Genomic DNA, 10,507 nt, shown 5'->3' with positions numbered 1-10,507 from the left:
GAATCTTCGACTGGACTCGGTTGCTTGACGTGAGGACGTTTCGCTTCTAATCGCAGAAGCTTCCTCGGCTAAAATTCTTGCTCTGGTAGTCTGACTTCTGTCTTGACTCTTGTAGAGAAGAATAAACAGAAGCCAACAAAAGCTGGAGTTTTTTTTAAACCTAACCAGATCCCTCCTACCGCAAGGCCAACTGCTATAGGCTAGTGACTAAACAAAAGCTCTAATTAGCACCTATTGTGCTCTAGTTAGCACCCTCCTAATGACAGGGCAGCTGTCCCTCCTAATGATGGGACGGAAGCCTCTTCTGATGGCTCCCTTGACGACTCTCCTGATGACGTGAATGACTCATTACCATTAACAAAAGACTGAAACTGCTTTGACCTGAGTACCCCATTGTAAACAGGGGACAAAGCTTAACCCCCTCCCCTTAACCGGGGAGGGGGTCTGAGACACGAGAATTTTAGTGGCTGATAGACTGGATGTTGGACTGGGTGTTGGAGTGGTTGATGGACTGGGTATTGGACTGAGTTTTGGACTGGGTGTTGGTCTGAGTGTTGGACTGAGTTTTGAGCTGAGCGTTGGAGTGGATGATGGACTGGGTGTTGGACTTTGTGTTGTACTGCCTGATAGACTGGGCATTGGACTTTGTGTTGTACTGGTTGATAGACCAGGTGTTGGACTGATTGATAGACTGGGTGTTGGACTGGGTGCTGGAGTGGTTGATGGACTGGGTGTTGGACTGCATGTTGGACTGATTGATAAACTGGTTGTTGGACTGCATGTTGGAGTGGTTGATGGACTGGGTGTTGGACTGAGTTTTGGACTGAGTTTTGGACTGGGTGTTGGGGTGGTTGATTGGACTGGGTGTTGGTCTGAGAGTTGGACTGAGTTTTGGGCTGAGCGTTGGAGTGGTTGATGGACTGGGTGTTGGACTGATTGATAGACTGGGTGTTGGACTGGGTGCTGGAGTGGTTGATGGACTGGGTGTTGGACTGCGTGTTGGACTGATTGATAAACTGGTTGTTGGACTGGATGTTGGAGTGAGTTTTGGGCTGAGCGTTGGAGTGGTTGATGGACTGGGTGTTGGACTTTGTGTTGTACTGGCTGATAGACTGGGCATTGGACTTTGTGTTGTACTGGTTGATAGACTGGGTGCTGGACTGATTGATAGACTGGGTGTTGGACTGGGTGCTGGAGTGGTTGATAGACTGGGTGTTGGACCGCCTGTTGGACTGATTGATAAACTGGTTGTTGGATTGGGTGTTGGACTGATTGATAGACTGGGTGTTGGACTGCGTGCTGGAGTGGTTGATAGACTGGGTGTTGGACTGATTGATAGACTGGGTGTTGGACTGCGTGCTGGAGTGGTTGATAGACTGGGTGTTGGACTGATTGATAGACTGGGTGTTGGACTGCATGTTGGACTGATTGATAAACTGGTTGTTGGACTGCATGTTGGAGTGGTTGATGGACTGGGTGTTGGACTGAGTTTTGGACTGGGTGTTGGGGTGGTTGATTGGACTGGGTGTTGGTCTGAGAGTTGGACTGAGTTTTGGGCTGAGCGTTGGAGTGGTTGATGGACTGGGTGTTGGACTGATTGATAGACTGGGTGTTGGACTGGGTGCTGGAGTGGTTGATGGACTGGGTGTTGGACTGCGTGTTGGACTGATTGCTAAACTGGTTGTTGGACTGGATGTTGGAGTGAGTTTTGGGCTGAGCGTTGGAGTGGTTGATGGACTGGGTGTTGGACTTTGTGTTGTACTGGCTGATAGACTGGGCATTGGACTTTGTGTTGTACTGGTTGATAGACTGGGTGCTGGACTGATTGATAGACTGGGTGTTGGACTGGGTGCTGGAGTGGTTGATAGACTGGGTGTTGGACTGATTTATAGACTGGGTGTTGGACTGCGTGCTGGAGTGGTTGATAGACTGGGTGTTGGACCGCCTGTTGGACTGATTGATAAACTGGTTGTTGGATTGGGTGTTGGACTGATTGATAGACTGGGCATTGGACTTTGTGTTGTACTGGTTGATAGACTGGGTGCTGGACTGATTGATAGACTGGGTGTTGGACTGGGTGCTGGAGTGGTTGATAGACTGGGTGTTGGACCGCCTGTTGGACTGATTGATAAACTGGTTGTTGGATTGGGTGTTGGACTGATTGATAGACTGGGTGTTGGACTGCGTGCTGGAGTGGTTGATAGACTGGGTGTTGGACTGATTGATAGACTGGGTGTTGGACTGCGTGCTGGAGTGGTTGATAGACTGGGTGTTGGACTGATTGATAGACTGGGTGTTGGACTGCATGTTGGACTGATTGATAAACTGGTTGTTGGACTGCATGTTGGAGTGGTTGATGGACTGGGTGTTGGACTGAGTTTTGGACTGGGTGTTGGGGTGGTTGATTGGACTGGGTGTTGGTCTGAGAGTTGGACTGAGTTTTGGGCTGAGCGTTGGAGTGGTTGATGGACTGGGTGTTGGACTGATTGATAGACTGGGTGTTGGACTGGGTGCTGGAGTGGTTGATGGACTGGGTGTTGGACTGCGTGTTGGACTGATTGCTAAACTGGTTGTTGGACTGGATGTTGGAGTGAGTTTTGGGCTGAGCGTTGGAGTGGTTGATGGACTGGGTGTTGGACTTTGTGTTGTACTGGCTGATAGACTGGGCATTGGACTTTGTGTTGTACTGGTTGATAGACTGGGTGCTGGACTGATTGATAGACTGGGTGTTGGACTGGGTGCTGGAGTGGTTGATAGACTGGGTGTTGGACTGATTTATAGACTGGGTGTTGGACTGCGTGCTGGAGTGGTTGATAGACTGGGTGTTGGACCGCCTGTTGGACTGATTGATAAACTGGTTGTTGGATTGGGTGTTGGACTGATTGATAGACTGGGTGTTGGACTGCGTGCTGGAGTGGTTGATAGACTGGGTGTTGGACTGATTGATAGACTGGGTGTTGGACTGCATGTTGGACTGATTGATAAACTGGTTGTTGGACTGCATGTTGGAGTGGTTGATGGACTGGGTGTTGGACTGAGTTTTGGACTGGGTGTTGGGGTGGTTGATTGGACTGGGTGTTGGTCTGAGAGTTGGACTGAGTTTTGGGCTGAGCGTTGGAGTGGTTGATGGACTGGGTGTTGGACTGCGTGTTGGACTGATTGATAAACTGGTTGTTGGACTGGATGTTGGAGTGAGTTTTGGGCTGAGCGTTGGAGTGGTTGATGGACTGGGTGTTGGACTTTGTGTTGTACTGGCTGATAGACTGGGCATTGGACTTTGTGTTGTACTGGTTGATAGACTGGGTGCTGGACTGATTGATAGACTGGGTGTTGGACTGGGTGCTGGAGTGGTTGATAGACTGGGTGTTGGACTGATTGATAGACTGGGTGTTGGACTGCGTGCTGGAGTGGTTGATAGACTGGGTGTTGGACCGCCTGTTGGACTGATTGATAAACTGGTTGTTGGATTGGGTGTTGGACTGATTGATAAACTGGTTGTTGGATTGGGTGTTGGACTGATTGATAGACTGGGTGTTGGACTGCGTGCTGGAGTGGTTGATAGACTGGGCATTGGACTGAGTGTTGAAGTGTTTAAACGATTGGGTGTTGGACTAAGTGTGGGAGTAGGTGTTGGAGTGGCTGATGGAGTGAGTGCGTGTTGTACTAAGTGTTGGACTGGGTGATAGACTCTGTGTTGGACTGGATGTCTTTGGTCCCAGGTCTCTGTGAGGATCCTTGGGTCCTGCTGGGTTGATGTTGGTCGTTTCCTCTCACAGGAGCCGTTTATATGTTATTGTAAATCAAGCTTCAGAACCAGTTTTGGTCTAACCCTCATGTTGATGCTGTCTCACTCCTTTGGCTTGAAGATGTGCAGGTGAAGTTATTTGGGCTTTTGCAGTGTCCTCTCCTCTCACTCTGACCAGGGACACACTTGTGTCCAATCACAGATGTGCACACATATAATTTCATCTGGGTTCGGGGGAGAAGAGAATAAATGGGGAAGCACATCTGGAGAATGTGGGATGGATCAGAATGCTGAGGATAAAACAGAACGAGGGGGAGGAGTCAATGAGACAGACGGACTCCGTCCAGCAGGGACACCCCGCCCCCCTTCCTCTGTTGATCTCAGCACTGTCTCTGAAACTACTTCATCTGTTTCACAATGTGACTTGTTTTATCCTGAAAAAGGATCAGACCATTATTAGATTATGGCCAGGGATTCACTTCACCGGGGAGCTGGTGGTCAGGTGGATAAGTGTGAGCTTGTGACCATCAGATCCTCGGTTCAAATCCCTGTCAGACTGGAAAGTCGCTAAGGCCCTTGGGCAGGGTCCTTAATCCCTGAGTTACTCCTGGTGTGTCGTGAGCGGTGTGCATGGCAGCACCCTGACATCGGTGTGTGAATGTGAGGCATCACTGTAAAGCGCTCTTCTTCATTGTTGTTGCTTTCCAAAATCCACCTGATCAGTGGCCTGAGAGTCTGCAGTCGCCGGGGCGAAGTGTGTCACCAAACAACTACAAAGTGGAGCAAAGTGGGAAAAACCCCACATGGGGTTTAAAAACACTGGAGACAGAAATGTTTTTTTTTAATTCCTCTGTAATTCATCCAGAACAACCTAGGTGCACATGTGGTCCAGGATCCACCTGGAAGAACCCCAGTCTTCAGTCACAAAACCCCCCAACGCGTCCAGACGTCAGCACCATCGTCTGAGTCTGAGGCCTCCATCGTCCTCTATCATCCTCGATTGTCCTCCATCATCCTCCATCTGCCTCCATCATCCTCCATCTGCCTCCATCATCTTCCATCTGCCTCCATCTGTCTCCATCATCCTCCATCTGCCTCCATTGTCCTCCATCATCCTCCATCTGCCTCCATCGTCCTCCATCGTCCTCCATTATCGTCATCATCCTCCATCGTCCTCCATTGTCCTCCATTATCGTCATCATCCTCCATCGTCCTCCATCTGCCTCCATCGTCCTCCATCTGCCTCCATTGTCCTCCATCTGCCTCCATCGTCCTCCATTATCGTCATCATCCTCCATCATCCTCCATTGTCCTCCATCTGCCTCCATCGTCTTCCATCATCCTCCATCGTCCTCCATCTGCCTCCATCGTCCTCCATCTGCCTCCATCTGCCTCCATCATCCTCCATTGTCTTCCATCTGCCTCCATCATCCTCCATTATCGTCATCATCCTCCATCTGCCTCCATCGTCCGCCATCTGCCTCCATCGTCCTCCATCTGCCTCCATCGTCCTCCATCATCTTCAATCTGCCTCCATCTGCCTCCATTGTCCTCCATCTGCCTCCATCGTCCTCCATTATCGTCATCATCCTCCATTGTCTTCCATCTGCCTCCATCGTCCTCCATCTGCCTCCATCATCCTCCATTGTCTTCCATCTGCCTCCATCGTCCTCCATTATCGTCATCATCCTCCATCTGCCTCCATCGTCCGCCATCTGCCTCCATCGTCCTCCATCTGCCTCCATCGTCCTCCATCTGCCTCCATCTGCCTCCATTGTCCTCCATCTGCCTCCATCGTCCTCCATTATCGTCATCATCCTCCATTGTCCTCCATCATCCTCCATCGTCTTCCATTTGCCTCCATCATCCTCCATCTGCCTTCATCATCCTCCATCTGCCTTCATCATCCTCCATTGTCCTCCATCATCCTCCATTGTCTTCCATCTGCCTCCATCATCCTCCATTGTCTTCCATCTGCCTCCATCATCCTCCATCTTCCATCTGCCTCCATCGTCCTCCATTATCGTCATCATCCTCCATCTGCCTCCATCGTCCGCCATCTGCCTCCATCGTCCTCCATCTTCCTCCATCGTCCTCCATCTGCCTCCATCATCTTCAATCTGCCTCCATCTGCCTCCATTGTCCTCCATCTGCCTTCATCATCCTCCATTGTCCTCCATCATCCTCCGTTGTCCTCCATCATCCTCTATCTGCCTCCATTGTCATTTTTAATGTTAATTTTTGGGATGTCTGATAAAGTTCATAAGTGTCTACACCGTCCAAAATAAAACAACAACAACAATAATAATAATAATAATAATAATAATAATAAAATCACCCCACTCTCTGAGAAATTATCTGTTTTTCAATTAAGTCGCCGTTAACTGACAGTCGTTTGGTGGAGCACTTCTGCCCTCTATTGGCTGAAAGTGCCATCGTCCCTTATTTTATTTTTCAATGCTTGGAATTTCTGTTTAATGTTCTTAAATTGCTGATGTGGTTTATAAGTTACAGATTCACTGTTGGAGAAAACATTCAAAAATTTCGCAGAGTATAAAACTCTTCAAAAACAGATTTCTTTTAAATTAAACATAAAGAAACCGAAGAAAAATAACTTCAGAAATTGAAGAAAGTCTGTAAGAATGTGTTTCACCTTTACATAACCTTCATACAACCTCCGTTCCCTCAGTCGTTTGGCGAAAGTACAAATATCTAAGAGTCATATTTTTTATTTTCTTTTTAAATTATTGTCGATATTTGAGTTTTTCTTTTAATTTTTTCTGTAATTCGATTTTTTATTGGTGTGATTTTTCAGTCAGGCAGCGCGCAGGCAGCTAACACGGTCAGCTCGGGGTCCTGTCGGGTCCTTTCTGCCTCGAGCCGCTGCTGCTAGCCGTTAGCTTCTTGACACAAACCGAGTGGCGATTAAAAAAAAAAAAAAAAAAATCACCTTTAATCCGAAAACCGGCGCAGAGTTACCGGATACCGGCAGTGATGATGGGCGGCAGGAACAGCGCCATCGCCGCGGGGCTGTGCGGAGCTCTGTTCGTCGGTTACTGCATTTACTTCGACAGGAAGCGACGGAGTGACCCGAACTTCAAGAACCGGCTCCGAGAGCGTGAGTTTTGTTGTTCATTCGGCTGCTCCCGGTTTTGTTCGGGGTCACCACAGCGGATACCACCAGATCCGCATTGGTAATTGGCACAAGTTTTACACCGGGTGCCCTTCCTGACGCAACTCCAGTTTTACCTAGAGAAACACACACAGCCGCTGGTGTTCCAAAGAGGTCTCCCATCCAAGTACTAACCAGATCCTGCTCTGCTTACCTTCTGAGATCTGACGGGATCAGGCTGACACAGAGCAGACCGGCTGCCTCCAAGAGCGTGAGTACTGATTAAAAACCCGGAGCCAGAAGTTCAAGAACCGGCTCCGAGAGCGTGAGTACCGATTAAAAACCCGAAGCCAGAAGTTCGAGAACCCGCTCCGAGAGCGTGAGTACCGATTAAAAACCCGAAGCCAGAAGTTCGAGAACCGGCTTCGAGAGCGTGAGTACCGATTTAAAAACCCGAAGCCAGAAGTTCGAGAACCCGCTCCGAGAGCGTGAGTACCGATTAAAAACCCGGAGCCAGAAGTTCGAGAACCGGCTCAGAGAGCGTGAGTACCGATTAAAAACCCGGAGCCAGAAGTTCGAGAACCGGCTCAGAGAGCGTGAGTACCGATTAAAAACCCGAAGCCAGAAGTTCGAGAACCCGCTCCGAGAGCGTGAGTACCGATTAAAAACCCGGAGCCAGAAGTTCGAGAACCGGCTTCGAGAGCGTGAGTACCGATTAAAAACCCGAAGCCAGAAGTTCGAGAACCCGCTCCGAGAGCGTGAGTACCGATTAAAAACCCGGAGCCAGAAGTTCGAGAACCGGCTCAGAGAGCGTGAGTACCGATTAAAAACCCGGAGCCAGAAGTTCGAGAACCGGCTCAGAGAGCGTGAGTACCGATTAAAAACCCGGAGCCAGAAGTTCGAGAACCGGCTCAGAGAGCGTGAGTACCGATTAAAAACCCGAAGCCAGAAGTTCGAGAACCGGCTCCGAGAGCGTGAGTACCGATTAAAAACCCGAAGCCAGAAGTTCGAGAACCGGCTCCGAGAGCGTGAGTACCGATTAAAAACCTGAAGCCAGAAGTTCGAGAACCGGCTCCGAGAGCGTGAGTACCGATTTAAAAACCCGACGCCAGAAGTTCGAGAACCGGCTCAGAGAGCGTGAGTACCGATTAAAAACCCGAAGCCAGAAGTTCGAGAACCGGCTCCGAGAGCGTGAGTACCGATTAAAAACCCGAAGCCAGAAGTTCGAGAACCGGCTCCGAGAGCGTGAGTACCGATTAAAAACCCGAAGCCAGAAGTTCAAGAACCGGCTCCGAGAGCGTGAGTACCGATTAAAAACCCGAAGCCAGAAGTTCAAGAACCGGCTCCGAGAGCGTGAGTACCGATTTAAAAACCCGACGCCAGAAGTTCAAGAACCGGCTCAGAGAGCGTGAGTACCGATTAAAAACCCGGAGCCAGAAGTTCAAGAACCGGCTCCGAGAGCGTGAGTACCGATTAAAAACCCGGAGCCAGAAGTTCAAGAACCGGCTCCGAGAGCGTGAGTACCGATTAAAAACCCGGAGCCAGAAGTTCAAGAACCGGCTCCGAGAGCGTGAGTACCGATTTAAAAAGCCAGAACCTGGACCATAAAATAAGAAAGATGAACCAGACATTATGGTCTGGTGAACTCTCTTTGTGAGTCTGGTGAACTCTCTTTGTGAGAGGTTCCCTGGTTCAGTTCATGAGTGTTCCCCTGATACAATTTGGTTCATTTGATTTGTGAAGGTTCTCTTGGTCTGGTTCTGCAGTTGAGGCAGAACCCTGTGGAGTTCCTCCAACGTTCAAACGTGTAACAGTTAAATCCCTTAATTTTTTTTGGTGTGTTTCTTTTGAGGTCTTCTGCCTCTGAAGGTGAGTCTGGATGGAACACTGACTGATGGTTCCAGAGTTCTTCCTGCTAGATTTGTTTGGATGCAGCCTCTTTACTGCCTGGGCTGTGTTGGACTGTTGAACCTGGTTCCTGTTGTGGACCAGACTCCGTCCCTTGACCTGATCTGAGATTTGTTCTTGTGTGTCACAGGGAGGAGACGGCAGAAGGTGGCTAAGGAGAGGGCGGTTCTTGCAAAGGTGAGTAAAGTACTGGTTACCTGCGCCTGTTAACCAGGTTAATGGTGTCATGGATTAGTCAAAACAGTCGTGACTATCTGAGGACAGAGTTTTGTTCTGGTTCTACAGCTTCCAGACTTAAAGGATGCTGAAGCTGTTCAGAAGTTCTTCCTGGAGGAGATCCAACTAGGGGAGGAGCTTCTGGCTCAGGGTATCGTCTATCACACCTGAACAGCTCCCAATGAGAAATGGATTCAAACCTGGTTTAGAATTCAGTTCTTGGTGGTGCTGGAACCTCTGAAGTCACTTGTTTTTTGCTGCACAGGAGAGTATGAGAAAGGCGTGGACCACCTGACCAACGCCATTGCGGTGTGCGGCCAGCCACAGCAGCTCCTGCAGGTGCTACAGCAGACGCTCCCACCGCCCGTCTTCCAGATGCTGCTCACCAAACTGCCCAGCATCAGCCAGGTGATCCGAGCCCTCGGTGTTCACGAGTCCGGTGTGATGAGGTGAAATCAAAGCCTGATGTAACGTCTCCATGTCTTTGTGTCCTGCAGCGTATCGTCAGCGCTCAGAGCCTGACTGAAGACGATATAGAATGAGACGAGCAGCTGCAGTTGGCTCTGGATCTGGATGTCCTGGAGGAAAATGCTTTTTAATACCCGCTGTCTGTCACCTTAGTGTTTTCTAATTTCTAATTAGTTACATTTTGGGGGGGGGGGGTCAGAGGTCATCGTGCAGCACCTTTACTGGCAACAACAGACCTGCGCGTTTTCACTGTCACGGTTACGGTTAAACCCCACAACGATGTTTTCAGAGACACAGTGTGATTCCATAAAGAGGAACAAATAAAAACTGTTAAGTTATCTTGACTTTTATTTGGAGTCCATCTTTTCAGTGTCACCAGCAGGGGGCGCCGACTCACCAAACAAGATTTACAAACAGGAAATCTGAGATTTCAATTCCTGAAATAATAAACCAGTGGCGCTGTTTTGGATAACCAGAACAAATAATTTGGTTTTTGACAGGAAACGTCAGACTACAATAACCGCAAACCAGTGTTGCCACGTTAACTTTGAAAAGTTAAAGTTTAAACATGTACTTTCTGCAGTTATCTTGTCAACAACTTATCGGCAGCTGTTGAGTGTAACAAACTAACTAGTAATCTAACTTGGGTATTTTTAAGATTGAGTACTCCGCAAAGTAACTATTACTTTGCTGAGTACTAAATCTTAAGAGTAACCAAGTTAGATTACTAGTTACCTTATTAATTACATTACTTAGTTATAGGTTGGCAGCTCCTAATAAAGTAATTGCATAAGCTAAAAGCTATTAATACTACTAACTAAGCTACTACTAAATAAAGTGTACAAAGTAATTTCTCAAAGTAACTGTGGCAACACTGCCACAAACCTAAAATACCACATACATGTCAAACCAACTCTATTTTCTTATCCAGACTTTGTTAAACTCGACTGGAGCTGGATTCAGCTGATCACCAATAAACTGACATGAATCAACACTTGAAACTAATTTCAGTTTTTTGTATCAGAATATGTGGCATTAATGTCAGATGTTCAGCTCGA

At 48.4% G+C, this 10,507-nt stretch overlaps 2 protein-coding genes across 2 annotated transcripts; one reads left to right on the top strand and one right to left on the bottom strand.

The window, feature by feature from the left end:
• Positions 1 to 460: 460 nt before the first annotated feature.
• Positions 461 to 3,835, bottom strand: LOC117525735 (GATA zinc finger domain-containing protein 14-like). Its single transcript, XM_034187668.1, has 6 exons — positions 3,830 to 3,835; positions 3,073 to 3,611; positions 2,532 to 2,909; positions 1,643 to 2,248; positions 982 to 1,359; positions 461 to 710 (listed from the first exon to the last, which is right to left on the bottom strand). Exons 1-6 carry the CDS (start codon positions 3,833 to 3,835, stop codon positions 461 to 463), a joined length of 2,157 nt encoding a protein of 718 aa, XP_034043559.1.
• Positions 3,836 to 6,658: 2,823 nt separating this feature from the next.
• tomm20b (translocase of outer mitochondrial membrane 20b) lies at positions 6,659 to 9,793 on the top strand. The gene is made up of 5 exons (XM_034188931.1): positions 6,659 to 6,863; positions 8,896 to 8,942; positions 9,051 to 9,132; positions 9,247 to 9,389; positions 9,479 to 9,793. The coding sequence occupies exons 1-5, from the start codon at positions 6,740 to 6,742 to the stop codon at positions 9,521 to 9,523; spliced, it is 441 nt and encodes a 146-aa protein (XP_034044822.1). The 5' UTR covers positions 6,659 to 6,739; the 3' UTR covers positions 9,524 to 9,793.
• The last annotated feature ends 714 nt before the right edge of the window (positions 9,794 to 10,507 follow it).

This window comes from Thalassophryne amazonica, chromosome 15, assembly GCF_902500255.1.
Source record: "Thalassophryne amazonica chromosome 15, fThaAma1.1, whole genome shotgun sequence".
Lineage (NCBI taxonomy): Eukaryota > Metazoa > Chordata > Actinopteri > Batrachoidiformes > Batrachoididae > Thalassophryne > Thalassophryne amazonica.
This window is presented reverse-complemented; position numbering and strand designations above follow the sequence as displayed.

Excerpts from the sequence above, each read along its gene's own strand:
- LOC117525735 (XM_034187668.1), bottom strand. Across the intron at positions 2,249-2,531 it reads AACACGCAGTCCAACACCCA|CACGCAGTCCAACACCCAGT; the intron begins GTCCATCAACCA and ends CAACCACTCCAG. Across the intron at positions 1,360-1,642 it reads AACACGCAGTCCAACACCCA|CACGCAGTCCAACACCCAGT; the intron begins GTCCATCAACCA and ends CAACCACTCCAG.
- tomm20b (XM_034188931.1), top strand. The coding sequence starts at position 6,740 with ATGATGGGCGGCAGGAACAGCGCCATCGCCGCGGGGCTGTGCGGAGCT. Across the intron at positions 6,864-8,895 it reads CAAGAACCGGCTCCGAGAGC|GGAGGAGACGGCAGAAGGTG; the intron begins GTGAGTTTTGTT and ends TGTGTGTCACAG. Across the intron at positions 9,390-9,478 it reads AACTGCCCAGCATCAGCCAG|CGTATCGTCAGCGCTCAGAG; the intron begins GTGATCCGAGCC and ends TGTGTCCTGCAG.